An 18,207-nucleotide genomic window follows, 5' to 3' on the forward strand; every position below is an offset into this window, starting at 1 on the left:
GATACCATTCTTCACAAGTGACTATTAATCAAATTGCATGCATATGGAGTATCATCTCAGTTGTGTGACTAGATTCATGATTTCCTCTCAGAGAGGCCACAGTTCGTAGCGATAGAAGGTAAATCATTGAGCAGAACAGAAGTGATATCTGGTGTTCCGCAAGGTAGTGTCATAGGCCCTCTGCTGTTCCTGATTTACATAAAAGATCTAGGTGATAATCTGAGCAGCCCCCTCAGATTGTTTGCAGATGACGCTGTAATTTACTGTCTAGTAAAGTCATCAGATGATCAATTCCAATTACAAAATGATCTAGAAAGAATTTCTGTATGGTGCGAGAAGTGGCATTTGCACTAAACAAAGAAATGTGCAAGGTCATCCACATGGGTACTAAAAGAAATCCGATAAATTTTGGGTATATGATACATTGCAGATATCTAAGGGCTGTCACTTTGACTAAATACCTAGGAATTACAATTACGAGGAAGTTAAATTGGAAAGACCACATAGATAATATTGTGGGGACAGCGAAACAAAGACTGTGCTTTGTTGGCAGAACACTTAGAAGATGTGACAAACCCTCTAAAGAGACACACACACACACACACACACACACACACACACACACACACAAAAGAGAGAGAGAGAGAGAGAGAGAGAGAGAGAGAGAGAGAGAGAGAGAGAGAGAGAGAGAGAGAGTTGCCAGAAGAATTTCTGTGAGTTTTACAAGGTCAGTGCAAAAATATTAATAAAACTGAGTTTGTAAAAAATGTTTATTACCCAGTTGTGGTGATGTGCAGGTGATAAATTATAGCCAAATACATTTTCTCTAAATATTGACAAAGTAAATGCTGTACAGTTACATTATGTACACAGAGCACCAATAAATACAAAAATTACATAATTAACAACTCATTTCATCTCTGTACAAGCTTTCATTATTAAAAAGAATCCAGCAGTAATATATTATTGTCAAAGTAGTACATTTTATACACAGTTCAATATCTATATGGCACATATGAAACAGTTTCCATTTAGTACGAAGTACTTTGAAACATCAATATTTGTTGTACTTGATATTCCTCTCAAACTTGAATATTTTACAGTGCATACAGTGAGTCCACAAGAAAACTCAATGAAATTTTCTGTTTTGACAGAAAAGTCTTCTGTATGTATTTACAGTCACTCACATACAACATCTGAGTATCAAATAATTATTGAGTATCATGCTATATATCATGTCATATAACACAGTTTGTTTTCTCCCCTTTTCTCTTTTGTCTTGATTTTTCCCAAGCATTGACCTTGCCCAGAGGGTACAGGATGATTGCTGAAGCCAGTATGAGTCCACCAGAGAGGTAAAATGAAGCATCATAGCTGCCTGTTGCTTCCATGAATGCACCTGTAGTGAATAAATTATGCATAACTCTAAATAGATGAGAAATTTCAATGTTCTTATTGTAGATAGGATGTATAACTAATTGCAGTTGTATCAGTGACTTACAATGCACCATACATGTGATCCAGTTTCAACTAATATTTATTTGCTGTGAATAATGAATTCAAGGTCACTTACTCCATTATGTTCGAGAAAAATTATGTAAAGGAACTATTAATTGAGGTCATTGTATGCATTATTAGTTTGTGACAAAAATCGGAGAGATAATCTTATATTTGGCACAAAGAAGTGTTTCTACTCATGAGACTGTGTGTCAAATGATAAACAGACACCAAAAAGTCATTAATATTTTCATCGTAATACAATAATTTTAAATCATGGTTAGAATAAAATAGTTTATGTAAAGACAACTGTTTACCACACAGAGAAAGCACTGAGCAGTCACTAGGCAGACAAACGATAAATTGATATTTGTAGTTTATCTTTTGAATGGCATTCTTTTCAATGCATACTACACTTTACTCCACCTCCCCCTTTCCACGGATACAAATGGTTAAACTTACTGGTACTGTAACCTGGAATAAGTAGTTGGAAACTATCAAGTAATTTGAGTGAGCTTTATAGGGACAAGAGGTAGGGAGAGATGAAAGCTTAGGAGGTAATTCCCAGAAAATATTTCTGTCAAAAATAGTGACACTTTAAAGCATTGGCCTCCAAATTTATTGATTACTTAGTGACACTTTAAACCATTGGCCTCCAAAGTTATTGACTACTTCATGATAGTAGCTGCAAATACTGTAGCCAGTAATAAACACCCAAACACATATGCATCAGATTTACACGTGCAGACACTGCAGGTAACACTAATAGACATTAGTTTCAAACATACAACCCATAAGGATATTATGGAATTTGCCATGTGTCTAAAAAGTAATAATTCTGCTAGTTATGGTGGTGTTTATAACAGGATACTAAAATCTTGTGCTGACTTGCTACAATTACTCTTAAGACACCTGTGTAACCAGTGAATGACTCAGGGCCCATCTCCTGAAAGACTTAAATTTGCTGTAGTAACACCTATCTGCAGTATTGGAGATAAGCAAACCACCTCTAATCACAGACCTATATCAGTCATTTCACTATTTTCAAAAGGGTTTGACAATGTGAACATTAACAGAATACTAATTCACTTAACCAAGCAAAGCTTGTTAACTGCTTCTCAGTTTAGTTTTTGTGAAGGATTCTTCACACTGAAACCAACGTGAGATCTCATAAATGAAGTGCTAGCAAAGCTGAACAAAAATAATGGCCCTGTTGGTATTTCTGTGACCTTACCAAAGTCTCTGACATGAAAATAACCTCAGATTTGAGTAATATAACATGTGAACTGCCACAGAGTTTTGGTACTTGGCCCCTTTGTGTTTCTAATCTACATAAATGATCTTCCGATTACTTAAAAAGGCAGTTCACAAACTGTAGCTGTAATGTTTGCTAGCAACACAACTGTGTTAATCAAGGGTCAAAGTGGTCCACAGCTATAAGCTTAAGTCATAACCTCATGAAGACTCTTCTTATGCAGTTTCAAACAAGCAATAATGACTTTTTAGTGCTAGAAGTAGACATTAATGGTCATTAACTGAATAGAGCACAATGTGTACAATTCATTGGATTCAAGTTGGATAATAATTTGAAACGGAGTAGACATTTTGATAAGCAAATCAAGATGTTCAGTTCACTATTTTATAATTTTAGAGGCATTTCTTAGTGTGTTAATCGAAAGACAAGAGGGCTGGCTTTTTTGTATATTTTCACTTCCCATTACCTTATGGAACTATCTTCTGAAATAATGCACATAGAGTAAATAAAATGTTTATTTGGTGAAAGTGAGCAGAAATAATATTATGTAAAATAGGTAATCATACATCTTGCAGAAGGATCATGGAATCCTTATGCTCAGTTCCTCCTTAATGATTTTTCTTGTTGATGATAAAAATCAGTTTAAACTGAAATGTAATATACACAGTGACAATTAAAGATGCAAAAATAATGTTCATGTACACTTTAACTTCTTGTCCAGGGGTCAGAAAGGGGTTATGCACTCAGGTGGTAAGATATTGCTACCATCTAACATAAAGCAAGAAATAGAGAATCCCTTCCAATCCAAAAAGAAAATTAAAAACACACCTCCTAAACACCTCTTTCTAAAAATTATCAGGATATCTAGATTGAGGAATGAAAATTTCTGTTAGTTACATGGTCAGTACCAGTATTTGTTATAAATCTACTAATTGACTGAAAATAGGACTCAGTACTTACAGATGTAAAAATATTTTGTTTGAAAAACGCACTAGCTTGAATTGTATTAAGCAGTATACTCATAGGTTACTGCTAAAACAGCACACACATTGAACTTCAGTGATGTCCTTGTCTCATGTTCATGTATACTTTGACTTGTTCCATGTCTCTGAAGGATCTCCTTCTTGATGGGATCCAAGGAACATGATAAGTGAATGGATGAATGAATGAATGAATGGATGAATGAATGAATGGATGTAGTAAGGGGACATGAATACAGACTCATATGGTGTTTGCCTAATGGAAGCAGACATAGTTACATGTAGTGTGTATAGATCCAAGGGGAGGTAACTGGAGACAGGGGCAGGATAGAGGGAGGTCACTATAGAAACTTCAAAAGAGGCCTATCAACATTATTACTAAAGTGAGGAGCAGAAACAAGTATGAGGCTGGTGGGATTCCTTGAGGAGGGGAGGGGGAGCATTGTAGTTAGGCTGATAATGGAATGAGAAGGCCAGGGAGTAGTGAATACTGGGTTCTGACTGCAGGAAGATTAAAGTCAAGAATGAGGTCATCAGAGATGGAGCATTAGCTCAGTTTATGAAAGGATGCAGAAAGAAATCAGCCACATCCCTTACAAAGGAACCATCCTGACATTTGTCTGGAGTGATTTAAGAATGGATGATTTCAACCACTGTCTTTTGAAATGTGGGTCCATTGTGCTAGCAACTGCGCCACCTTGAGTTCAGCATGCAGGAGAAATGTTAGTCCAAATTGCTTAGCAGAGGAAATATTCTCATATGTGCAATTCATAAAAACTGATTTTTGCACACAGTACCTTGACTAGCTAATTGCGGGCATGATGTTTAGACAAATACGGTCAATTTGGCATCTTCTTCACAACCTGTTCCATTTGGATTTTCTGTACCAACATCATATTCTCTAAATTGCATAGACTGGACGAATCCTTTTTTGTGATTCTTTTGGGCTGAAGTTCTTCTATTCTCTGTTTTCCGGGGTATGTACTCCTCTTACCACCCCATTTCCCACCCTCTGATCACGGGGTTCATATTTATCTACTTTTTCCTCACGTTAGACATGTTTACACACTTACACACCTTCCTCTACACTGTTTTCTCAGCAGCCTATAACCCCCTGCCCCAAGCTCCTTCAATATTTTTCCATTAACAACCTACAGCTGCTGATGTCTCTCTGCACCAGGACATGCTTTTGCTGTTCTAATCCTTGCGCATCCTTATCCTTCTCCTCTTCTGAATCAACATCATCCTCGACAACTAACAGTAGTTGAACTAAATGCTGGGAAAATGTGGTTGAGCATGTGTATGTCAGTGGGGGTAAAGGTCTGAAGAGGAATAAAATTTTAAAGATGGAATAAAATGATCAGTAGCTTTTTTATGTGCTTATTGACTACTTGACATTTCCTCTCCATAGTAAGTAATTACGTCTAATCATCCACAGTTAGAATTTTCAACAAATTTAGACTACTACTTAAAAAATAATTGGACAGAAATATCAAAATGTTCCTCTTTCCGTCTAATTTGAACCTTGTAGGTGGAAGTAGCAGAATACGTAAAACTTTATGGACTGATATGATACTACATAGGCAGGAACTTTGATTAGAAGCCACCATGTTCTGGAAATTTCAAATTATGGAATGCTTCCATCAATAAGAGTCATTACTTAATGGGAATAAAGAGCCAGTTGTGTTTCAGAAAAACAATCTTTTCTGAATCTGTGTTGATTGTGTGTTAATAGAGTGTGTCCTTTGAGGTAATTCATAATGTCTGAACACATCCTACCATATCTTACCACTAATAAATGTCAGTCATACAGGTCTGTCATTCAATGGATTACTTAGAGCTCCTTTCTTGCATATTGGAGTGATCTGTGCAAGTACCTAGTCTTTAGGTATGGATCTTTCATCAACCAAGTGGTTTTATATGAGTGCTAAAAATAGAACTACTTTACCATTATACTCCAAAAGGGACCTAATTGGTACACAGCCTGGACTGGAAGACCAACCTCTAAGTGATTTAAGTTTCTTTAATTCACCTAGGCCATTTACTTACAAATTATTCATGTTGGTAGCTGTTCTTGGTTCAAAGTTTGAAATATTTAGTCTATCTTACTTTATGTATTTAGTACAGCTACTTTGGTGTTTCATTATGGAAAGTATTAAAAGCATCTCACACTAAAGTGCACACCAAGTTTTGAGGATCTGTAAGTCTTGTCCATCTTGTATATTTTACATTCTTTCAAATCTGGTGTGCATTTTTTTCCTTTCTCTTTTCCCTTCAACAGTGTCCTGACCTGGTTTGTGCACCATGAGGAATCTATTTCATCTCTTGTTAACTTACTTGGTACGAAACTCACAGTTTCCATCAACACTATTTCTTTGAATTTAAGCCACATTTTATCAATACTTACAGAGTTATATGGAATGAATAGAGACAGTCTTTTAAGAATATGTCAAGCAAATTTTGTTATTACTATTTTAGGACACCATTCAGTATACAGTGTTTTATGAAGGTTTATTTAGAATCACCATTGTTTTATCAATAACATTGAGCATTTTAAAAATCCTAGCCAGTGTTAAATTTCTGAGTCCAAATGCTCTGTATACTGTAATTTCTGATCTAAGAAAGACAGATACATGTAAGTTGCTTGGGCAATTTTTTGGAACCAGTACACAATTAAGATGATAAAAAAGAAACTGATTCGAATATACATGAATTATGTTGTGGCCCAAAGTCCTTTTCATCCCATTTAATTCAGTTTCTGTTCACATGTCAAGTTCTGTAGGAACAAATTAAGGAGCAAATCTCCAAGGTCATGGAATGTGTCAGTACGTGAAATTACAACATAAAAGTAATAACAGGTAAAAATAAAATGTTTATGAACCCAAAAAAGTCAAGCCATAAGTTTAAATAAACACAATCAATGGTACAACAAGAATCAGCTTAAGTTTCCAAGGAACTCCTCGACAGAAAGAAGGTGTGACCCATGAGGAAACTCTTCAGTTTTGATTTGAAAGCAGGTGGAGCACTGCTAAGATTTTTGAATTCTAGTGGTAGCTTATTGCAAATGGATGCAGCACTATATTGCACACCTTTCTGCACGAGAGTTAAGGAAGTCTGATCCAGCTGCAGGTTTGATTTCTGCTGAGTATTAACTGAGTTAAAGCTGCTTATTCTTGGGAATAAGTTAATACTGTTTTAACAAGAAATGGCAGTAAGGAATATATATATTGAGAGGCCAATGTCAAAATACCCAGACTCGTGAACAGAGGTTGACAAGATGTTCGTGAACTTACACCACTTATTGCCCAAAACACCCATTTATGAGCCAAAAATATCCTTTTAGAATGGGAAGAGTTACCCCAAAATATAATACCATATGACATAAGAGAATTAAAATAAGCAAAGTAGAGAAATTTTCATGTAGAATGATCACTCACTTCAGACACCATTCAAAAAGTAAAAATGGCAGCATTAAGTCTTTGATGTGGGCTTTCCACGACACTTTACTATCAATCTGAACACCTAGGAATTTGAACTATTCAGTTTTACTAATCATATGCCCATTCTGTGAAATTAAAATGTCAGGTTTTGTTGAATTGGGTGGTTTCTAACACCTGAGTCTTACTGTGATTTAGTGTTAGTTTATTTTCTACAAGCCATGAACTTATGTCATGAACTGCACTATTTGAACCCAAGACAATGTTGCACACAACATCCTTTACTACCAAGCTAGTGTCATCAGCAAACAGAAATATTTTGTAGTTACCCATAATACAAGAGAGGATATCATCATCATCATCATCATCATCATCATGGATAGTTACCAGCCTCTGGCTGGGTCTGTATGGAACATAGGCCTCTCCATCGCCTTCTCTCTTGCCTCCATCTCTCTGTCTTCACCTTGGCCTAGTCTTCTCCTTTCTTTCGGATGCATTCCTCTCCTCCTTTCAGCCATCTGTCTCTCGGTCTTCCTCTTGGTCTCTTTCCTTCCAGTTTCATCTTGTGTATCCTCCTGGGTATCCTCTTCTCCTCCATTCTCTTAACATGTCCATACCATCTCAGCCTTGATTTCTCTATCTCTTCTGTAATGGTTCCACCTTCATTAACGCTATGATCCTGTCATTTCTTAACCTGTCTATCTTTGTCAATCCAATACTGTTTCTCAAGAATTTCATCCCATTAGCTTCTACTTTCCTTTTCTCTCTTCCTTTTATAACACAGGTTTCTGATGCATATGTCAGAATTGGGACATAGTATGACTGGTATATAACCTTTTTACTGATTTGAGGGTACATCCTTGCTCCATATCAGGCTTCTGACACTCTTCCGAAATGCTTCTGCTATTCTCCCCCGCTCGTTTATGTCTCTGTCTTTTTTCCATCTTCCTGTATCAGGTTTCCTAGTCACTTGAAACTCTCCATTCTCCTCAATTGCTCCTCACCAGTTGTTATCCCAGTTGTTCCTCTCTCCTTCTTTCTTGTTGTGATAATCATCTCAATCTTACTTATACTAAATATCATCCCATATTCTTGTACTGTTTGTTCCCATATGTCCAGCTGCTCTTGTACTTCCTCCTCCTTATTCCCCTAAATCATCAGATCATCTGCAAACACCATAGGTTTCATCTTCCTTTCACCAATTCCTTGTGCTACTGTACTTACTGTATCATACATCACTACAATGAAGAGTAATTGTGAAAGTGCACTTCCCTGCCTCAAGCCATTCTTCTGTTCAATCCAAGCTGATCTCTCTCCTCCTGCTTTCACACTGCTCACACTTCCATGGTACATTTCCCTTATCCTCCAAATAATCTGTTTTGCTACTCCTCTGTTCTACAGGGCTTTCCACACTTTGCCTCTATGTACACTATCATATGCTTTTTCTGTGTCCAGGAAGGTCATTAGTAGATCTATTCCATATTCATAGTACTGTTCCTGCAGTTGTCTTGCAGCAAAAATTAGATCCACCATGGACCTTCCTGTTCTGAAGCCATGTTGCTCTTCTCTCATTCTTCCTTCTAATTTTGCCCGAATTTGTGCTTCCAAAATTTTCTCAAAAATCTTTGCACAATGACTCATCATTGTTATACCCCGATAGTTCTTGCACTCTCTTCTATTTCTCTTCTTAAAGATCAGGACAATTATTCTCATCTTCCAGTCTCCTGGGATCATCTTATGTCTCCACACAATTTTCATTACTCGATATAGCCATTGTATCCCCACCTCTCCTGCTGCTCCCACCATCTCTACACTTAGCTCATCCAGACCTTGTCACTTCCCTCCCTTCATCTTGCCCAGTGCCTCTTTCACTTCTCCCCATGTAAGATCTTTTTCTATTTGCTGTTCATCCACTTTTTTCTCCTCGGCTTGTTCCCCCTCATCCAGGTCCCCATTCGGATTCAGGAGTTCTCAAAATACTCCTTCCACATATTCTTGAGTTCCTTCTTATTCTCTACATCTTGTCCACTTTTGTTCACCATTTCAGCATAATCTGTCATACCATTCTTCCTCTTACTTTTAATCATCCCATATAACACCTTTTTTGAACCTTCACTATCCTTCTTCATCATTCTGGTCCACTGTTCTATCCACTTTTTTCTTTCCTCCACCAGCACTCTTTTTGCTTCTTTCTTTCTTGCCTGATACTCTTCCCTTGTCTCTACTGTTCTCTTCTGGAACAATACCCTAAAGGCTCTATTCTTCTTTTGTACTTTATCCTTTGTTTTATCATTCCAGCAGCATGTTTCCTTCCGTCTCTTTTTGTTGCTTGTCCTCCCACTTATTGCTTCTGCCACACTTATTAATGTTCCCTTGAATCTACCCCATTCCTATTCCACCATTTTTGGTTCATCCTTTGGGATGCTTTCCTTTACTACTTGTAGGTACTGTAGCCTGCTTTCTTCCTCCTTCAACTTCCATACCCTTATAAGTCTTTCCTGGTTTTCTGTCCCTTTATTATCCTTAGTCCCTCTCAGGTTCATTACCAGCAAATGGTGGTTACTATCCAAGGCCTCTGATGGTAATACCATAATGTCAAGGATGTTCCTATTCATCTCACTATTGTACAGGAAGTAGTCAACTATCGACCTCCTCTTTAAATCTTGACTGTACCAGATACTCTTGTGGCTCTCCTTTTTCTTGAACCAAGAGTTCCCAACCAGCACATCATTCCTTTGACAGAACTCCAATAGTCTTTCACCTTCCTCATTTCGGTAGCCCCAACCCTCTGGTCCAAGCACACTTTCGCAGCCTTGTCTTTCTCTTACAACGTGTGTGTTTAAATCCCCCATTACTATCATATTCTTCCTTCCCATCTGCTTCTGCATTTCCTCTTCAAACTCTTGCTTTTCCTCAGAGGTGCAACCCACCTGCAGGGCATACACTTGTGTTACCTCTATGGTCATCCCCTTGAGTGATATTTTGGTCTGCATCATCCTATCACTTATTCTCTTCACTTCCTCTTTTAATCCCTATCTTACTACCATTATGTCTTCAATTCTCCTTCTGTCCTCATTTCCACTCCAGTACAGTTAAACAGTTTATATAAATAAGGAACAGGAGTGGCCCCAACACTGATCCTTGGGGCACCCACCACTTGACAGCACCCCACTCAGACCCCACATCACAGCCATTCTCAACATTGTGAATAATTACCTTTTGCTGTCTGTTGCTAAAGCAAGAGGTGAACCAATTGTGAGCTACTCCCCGTATTCCGTAATGGTCCAACTTCTGGAGCAATATTTTGCGATCAACACAATCAAATGTTTTAGTTAAATCAAAAAATATGCCTATTGTTCAAAACCTTTTGTTTAATCCTTCCAGAACCTCACAGAGAAAAGATAATATGGCATTTTCAGTTGTTAAATGACTTCTAAAGCCGAACTGTACATTTGATAGCAAATCGTGTGATATAAAATTATCATTTATCCTTACATACACAGCGTTTTCAGAAATAGGTCTAAAACTGTCTACATTATGCCTTTCTCCCTTTTTATAAAGCGGCTTTACTACTGAGTACTTTAATCATTCAGAAAACTGACCATTCCTAAGGGAAAAATTACTAATATGTGTAAATACAGGGCTAACATATGCAGCACAGTACTTCAATATTCTGCTAGGCGCTCCATCATATCCATGAGAGTCTTTAGTCTTCAGTGACTTAATTACTGACACTGTCTCCCTCTTGTCTGTATCACAGAGGAGTATTACAGACATCAATCTTGGAAAGGCATTTGCCAAGAGAGCTATATGATTCCCTGTAGAAACTAAATTTTTATTTAATTCACCAGCTATGCTCAGAAAATGATTGTTGAACACTGTACATATATCTGATTTATCAGTAACAGAAATATTTTTACTATGAACTGCCTTTATATTGTCGACCTTGTGCTGCTGACCAGACACTTCCTTCACAACTGACCATATGGTTTTAATTTTATTCTGTGAATTAGCTATTCTATTTGCATACCACATACTCTTTGCCTTCCTAATAACATTTTAAGCACCTTACAGTACTGTTTGTTATGTGCTACTGTAGCTTGATTGTGACTACTTCTAACATTTTGATATAATTCCTGCTTTGTTCTACATGATATTTTTATCCCACCAGTCAGGCACCCGGGGTGCCTTTCACTGCTAGTACCCCATTTAGAATGTTCTGATGGAAAACAACTCTCAAAGAGCATGAGAAATGTGTTAAGGAAATCATTATATTTGTCATCTATGTTATCGGTACTATAAACATCTTGTCACTCTTGTTCCTTGATGAGGCTTAAAAAACTCTCTATTGTTGTTGGATTAACTTTCCTGCATAGGTTTTAATTATATGTGACATTTGTTTGAGTACAAAAGCCTTTTAGTGTTAAAATTCGCACATCATGGTGTGAAAGGCCATTCACCGTTTTACTAACAGAATGCCCATCTAGTAACGAAGAATGAATCAAAATATTTTCTATGGCTCTGCTACTGTTCCCCTGCACCTTAGTTGAAAAAAAAATACAGTCTGCATCAGATCATACAAATTTAGGAGATGTACCAACATCTTTTTTCTTGCTCCATCATACACAAAATTTATATTGAAGTCACCACATGTAACTAATGTCTGGTACTTCCTACAAAATGAATCAAGAACCCTCTATACCTTGAGCAGAAATGCTCTTAAGTCAGAGTTAGGGGACCTATAAACAACAATTAGAAGTTTAGTTTCACTAAATGCAACTGCCCTAGCACAACATTCAAATATCCGTTCAGTGCAGTGCCGTGATATGTCTATGGACTCATATGGAATACTGTTTTTTACGTACATGACCACTCCCCCACCCCACAAGGAACTCCTTGAAAAACAGCCAGCTAATCTGTATCCTGGTAAAGGAAGCCTCTGAACTGTCAAATTATTTAAGTGGTGCTCCAATATACCAATAATTACAGAGTCAACTTCTATAAGCAGTTCACTAACTTTATCTCTAATACTTCTTATATTCTGTTGAAATATGCTAATTCCTTCTCTTCTTGGAAACATGATGTCCTCTGAAGGTGAGCCCTTAGAGTGACTTCCTTTAAGTAGGTATGATTATCAGGTCTATCAAAATGTGCAGTTCTAATACCAACTACTACAGGAATTTTCCATGAGTGATCCCACCACCACCCTCTACACTGTCACCTATAAGGTTTTCCAGCCTCCCCTTCCCATACCTATTAAGGTGCAGGCCATGCCTAGTGAAACCCGATCTACTGATAGACTCAACTGGCAACACTGAAATGTGACTCATACCCTCTGCCATCAGATCCCTCTCCAGCCCCTTGTTAATGTGCTTAACAGCCGCATTAAGATGAGACCAATCATGACGCAGAAATATTTGCATGAAATGCACATTAGTGCCACCAATTTGAGTAGCAATCTTTACCAGGTCACCACCTAGATCATATTCCCCATCCCTATCATGACTGTTCCCTGCTCCACCCACTATCACTACCTGATCCTCCTTCGTAAAATTCCTGCATAACTCCCCTATGCTGTCAGTCACCTGAGCAAACCCTGCACTAGGCTTCACAATACTGGTGACCTGGTACTCACTCCCCAACACTTCCTGCAACTACTGGCCCACACCTCTTTATCTTTCTGTAAGACTTTTCAACTGACCTAAGCCTCCTACCTGCTGAGGACTGTTGTATGTTCCCTTCACCTGCAGCTACAAGAGGCTCCTCTCCACTCAGCTCTGACAGTTGGTCAAATCTGTTGCATATACACAAAGTATAACTTTCTGAATATCTCCTCCTCCTAGCTGCCTTCTTGCTATCTGCCAGTTCCCATTCCCAGCACACTTCACCCTCCTCAACCTATCTAGTTCCTCCTTTGTTTGTTGTAACTGCACCTGAAGGGCACAGATCTTACGTTCCTGGTCCTCTGTCAACTTATTTCTACTACAGGTTCTGCATTCCCAGGAGAGGATCTTGCTAGAATGCCCACTGGCTTGCCCACTGCATTCCCCCCTGATGAAAATACTTTGAACAAATTCCACACCGTAACCCACTACTCACAAACCTATGACAGAGACCACACTTCTCACCCATGGTAAAACTTTACAGTTACTGAAAATGACTATACGTCTATTTTACTTAAGTTCAGTTATACTTGTAGAACTATTTATAGAACTAACAATAGCTGTCTCGAAATTCTCTCTCTACTAAGAAAGCAACTACTTGTATCAACACTACTAAACCACAACTAACACCAATACCAACAAAACTTCACAAAATTATTAGCTAAAACCAAAAATTCAAGTGGTCACTTTAACACTTAACAAAGTTAAAACACTCAATGAAAATTTTACTGAAATATTTCGCTAGAAACAGTAAGAAACATCAGCTGAAAACTAAAGCATGAAATTTACTAAATGACTTCAACACACAGCGAGCGAATGTTTCCATAAGTTTATTAAATTGTTATAGTGCCACAAAGAGCATGAAACACCACTGTAAACTATTAAATTTAATAACTGTATAACAGTTCACAAACAACTTTGTCAGTACTTAGCTTTATAACCGCTACAGTTGCAACTGCATGATGCAAAAAGTAAACACACTAGTTTGTTAATCTACCTATCTAATGTTCAGCATTTTTTTGTAGCATTACATTTCAAAATCTTCTGTTCCTTATTGTCTTCAATGTTATCATTCACATTCCACCACTGTACAAAGCTAAACTTCCATTTAATAAATAAATAAAATAAAATAAGTAGTAAAAAATACTAGACAAACACTTTCAGAAGAGACTTCCTAACGTTTAAATTTATATTCAATATAAGAGATTTCTCTTTCTCAGAAATCCTTTTCATGGTACTACCAGTCTACAATTTATGTTGTCTCTACTTTACTTTAGTATCTTCAGTTACTTTGCTGCCCAAGTATCAAAATTTGCCAACTACTTCTATTGCCCCATTTGTTAATATAATTCTCTCAGTGTCATCTGATTTTATTTGAATACATTCCATTGTCCTTGGTTCTCTTTTGTTCATATTCATCTTATAAATTCTTTTAAAGACACTATCTATTCTGTTCATCTTATATTCCAGATCCTTTGCCATTTCTGGCAGAATTACAATGACATCATAAAATCAAAGTTTATTTCTTCTGCCTGATTTTTAATTCATTTTCCTATTTTATCCTTGGTATCCTTTACTGATTATTCAATATGTATCTTGAATAACATAGGGGATACACTGCAGCATCATATCTCCCATTGCATCTTCATCTACTTGCTCTTCTCTTTTCATAACATTACCTTTAATTTCATTTCCTTTGTATAGCCTTTGTATATACCCCTTTCACATTTCACCTTTCCTTTCTTAACTTAGTAATGTCTTCCCATTTGAGCTTTTTGCTGTTCATTTCCTCTTTGCTCCAAACGTTTCTGTTACTTTCTTATAGGTGGTCTTTATCATTACCCTGATCATGTGTGCTTCTATAGTTTTCCAATCTTTCTTTGGCTTTTCCTGTTTTAAAGTTTTTCAGTAATTATTATTATTATTATCTTTTACTGTCATAAAACATCTGTGCATATGACAGTCATGTTTGCATTTATTTTTTGGAGCACACAGACACAGATATAATTAATATTAACGCATTTCAATTTTGGCATCAGAAAACAGTTTTTTACTCCAGGCCTTACTCTCCATCATCAAACTATCTATAATTTTACATTTCTTATTTTGTTGGTGGACTTCTTCAGCACCTCCAAATACAACAAAAGCAGTGCATTACATAAAATCAAAAGAAAATCAACATACCAGCAAGAGGCGATCCAATGGCAGCAGCAACCCCTTGAAACATCAATGTTAATCCAAAAGCATTTGTCAAGCGTTCAAGTCCTAGTAGATCCACTATAATTAGGGAACGGAGTGAGGCAAAACATGCTGAAATAAAATATTTAAATTAGTTAATACCCTGCTAATAGCTTATTGCAACACAGTAGAAGCTTAATAACACTTAAAATAAAAACACTTAAAATAAATTTCGTAAAAAAATTCATAAATTGCTTAATTTATGTAGTTTTGCATGTTCCTTTATGAGATATTATTTACTAGTATATAAAATGTATTTATATTGTTCAAATTTCATGAAAATGTTTCATAGCTGAATTTAATATGTAGGTAATTTCATTAATTTGTTGAGTATTGAACAGTTGATTGAAACTTCTTGTAAATTACTTAATTCTAATTAATCATGTATGAGGGACATTCAATAAGAAACACAACACTTTTCTAAAATAGTAGTTTCTTTTGTTCAGCATTCCAGTACACCATATTATTCCCCACCCTTTTGGGTAAATCACATTATTTTTCAACATAAGCTCCATTCAGTGAGATGGCCCTACACCACATTACTGGAATGGCCTGTACACCCACATGGTACCATCTTACTGGTTGACATCAGAGCATACGACTTGCTGCATCAATAACGTCTTTAGCATCCACGTACTGCTTCCCACAACGTGTACCCTTCATTGGACCAAACAGAAGGACATCTGAATGTGCAAGATCCAGGCTGTAGGGTGGATGAGGGAGAACACTCCAGTGAAGTTTTGTGAGTTCCTCTCAGATGTGCAGACTTATATGAGGCTTTGCATTGTCGTGGAGAAGGAGAAGTTCATTTGCATCCATTGATAATCTTGAGTGAGACTGTCCACATGCTCCAACATTGCAGGAGGCACAGCTGTGTGCAGCCTGCCAGCGCCCTGGAGATCGGACAAGTCTGTGCAACCATGTTGCAATGGTGATAGATGCCTTACTAAACAACTCACCATGCTTTTGTTTATTGCATGGTATTTGCAGATATGCTGCAAATGTCTATGAATATCTGTCATGCTCTGGTTTCCCACCAAAAGAAACCCCAATAACAGCTCTCTACAGGGAACACACTTCTGTTGCAGATGCAATATTGAAAAAAATTAGAAGGAAGCTCAGCATTGGCTGTAATTTTGATAATTTATTAACAGCAAAATCAATTTTCACTCACATAATGATCATCTCCAGTGCTGGAAGTTAAACATTTCACATAGCAATCAGTGAATAAGAAACAAAAGACCACAAATACACCTGAGTATAAACCAACTGTTGGCAAGGATATACCTTTAGTATACAAATTTAAGCTCGTAGCCACTGGTGTCTAGTTATTAGCAGTAACAGAAGCTATGAAATGATAACAATAACTGAAGCTGCTGTTTACATTCACCTATTCAGCAGACCTCAGTGTGACAGAGGCTTGGAACACCCTCTATGTGATGTGTCATGTGAAGGCTTATTAATTTATTTGGCAAGAGATTACCACAAAATACCAAATGTGCACTTGCAAATCATTAATTGAATATTTCAAATTTCAAATTGTACATTAAAAATGCATAGCAAAAAGGAAGGGGAGATGCACATCTTGACAACATACACTGGCATGTTATTTTCAAAAAAAAAAAAAAAAAAATAATAATAATAATAAAAAAATAAATATCAAAAAAAAGAAACATTCAAGAAGAAAAATCAACATGTAAATTATAAGGTGTCAGATTACAGGAGTAGTAGAAAAGAAAAATATGCAAACGTATCTCATAACTGCATCACAATATGTTTATTTATGTTAATATTGTTCTCACCTACTAGGTAATACGTGTGAATCAGATGGCTGAACTGGAGTTACCCACACTTCTCACTAGCCAACATATTTTAATGTACAGCATTTTTTTGAGTTTCTTTATAGAGATTGGTAATTGGCTTGTAATTTTAGCATCGGTTTTGTAATAACATTTGTCAACTGGTGGTCAGGCTACATAACTCACAGTCATAATAGGCCTTTAACAAAATCAATGCACACTACACATTAAGTGTTTGGTTATGAAAATTTACATTTTTTGCCAATAGATAAGAAATTTAAATCCTCATCACTTTCAAGTGATAATTTCATGTTGCTTGTTTTTTTAATTGCTTTAGTAAGTAATTGTGGAAAAAAGTGTATAATCTGGTTCTAATTTGTCTACAGTACGATGTATATTTTGGGAATAATTTGTACTGTTAACTTTCCTAAGTTATGACTTTTCTGAATGTATGATGTATATTACTACTTATCCACACCTTGCATTTTAGATTAATTTTTATGGCCTACTTTGGATATGTGGGTATTTTCAAAATCAGCTTTTATGTTATAAGGGGTTCCACTGCTGCTATTAAGACATGTAATAAAATTATCTCCTTCATATGAGTATTCAAAACCGTTTGCTTGACAGTTTCGTGCCTGTTGTATCAACTGTAAATGTATGTATGATGGGTTCTGACCCAGTGCTTGTGCAAAAGTGTATAACCAGTGTGCGATGTATTTTTTGGGACAAAGTTTTTATACTCTAAAGAGAACACTGTTTCCTTATACCCAAGTTCTGTTTTGTATCATATAATAAAATATTTTCTGTAAATAATAGGTGTGGTAGTTGAGGTTTCTACTAGGCTAGCGTATTTTATACACTTGTGTCTCTAGCCAATGTATCACTAATTCTTTGCAATCTGTAACAGTAGTTCTTACTGATGAGTGTACTAAACAGTCTCTGCAGCCACAATGTGCTTTTATGTCATTCTGCTTTTCATAATTATGATGATTTTTTGTAATTAAGCCTTAGAAACAGCTTTAATGTGTTAACATGTCCAAATGGGAATAATCAGATGTGTGAATCATCACGTCATTAAATACGATAAAAAGTTGTTAGTCTGCACCCTAAAAAAAATTATAAAGAATATTGTGTTTCATGACATTTTGACCTGTTAAATTGTGGCAGATATTGTACAATCACCCCTATTTATGTATTTGACTTCTTGGTTTTAACGTAATATTTTACAAAAATTAAGAACTTTGCACCTCTGACTTCCCATGCCAGATAGCGGTTACTGTGTTATGACAGATTCTGTTGATGTCATGTTGTTTGTATATTTTTCTTTTTTACTAG

At 36.5% G+C, this 18,207-nt stretch overlaps 1 protein-coding gene across 1 annotated transcript in view; it reads right to left on the reverse strand.

Moving 5' to 3' along the window:
* Positions 1–782: 782 nt before the first annotated feature.
* LOC124556573 (monocarboxylate transporter 3-like) overlaps positions 783–18,207 on the reverse strand; it is a 362,125-nt gene continuing 344,700 nt past the window's right edge. Inside the window, exons 8-9 of the mRNA XM_047130532.1 lie at positions 15,017–15,142; positions 783–1,399 (exon numbers count right to left, since the gene is read on the reverse strand). Of these exons, the coding sequence (XP_046986488.1) occupies positions 1,239–1,399; positions 15,017–15,142 (287 nt within the window). The 3' untranslated portion in view covers positions 783–1,238. The remainder of the gene's footprint in view (positions 1,400–15,016; positions 15,143–18,207) is intronic.

Source organism: Schistocerca americana, chromosome X (genome assembly GCF_021461395.2).
Source record: "Schistocerca americana isolate TAMUIC-IGC-003095 chromosome X, iqSchAmer2.1, whole genome shotgun sequence".
Classification (NCBI taxonomy): domain Eukaryota; kingdom Metazoa; phylum Arthropoda; class Insecta; order Orthoptera; family Acrididae; genus Schistocerca; species Schistocerca americana.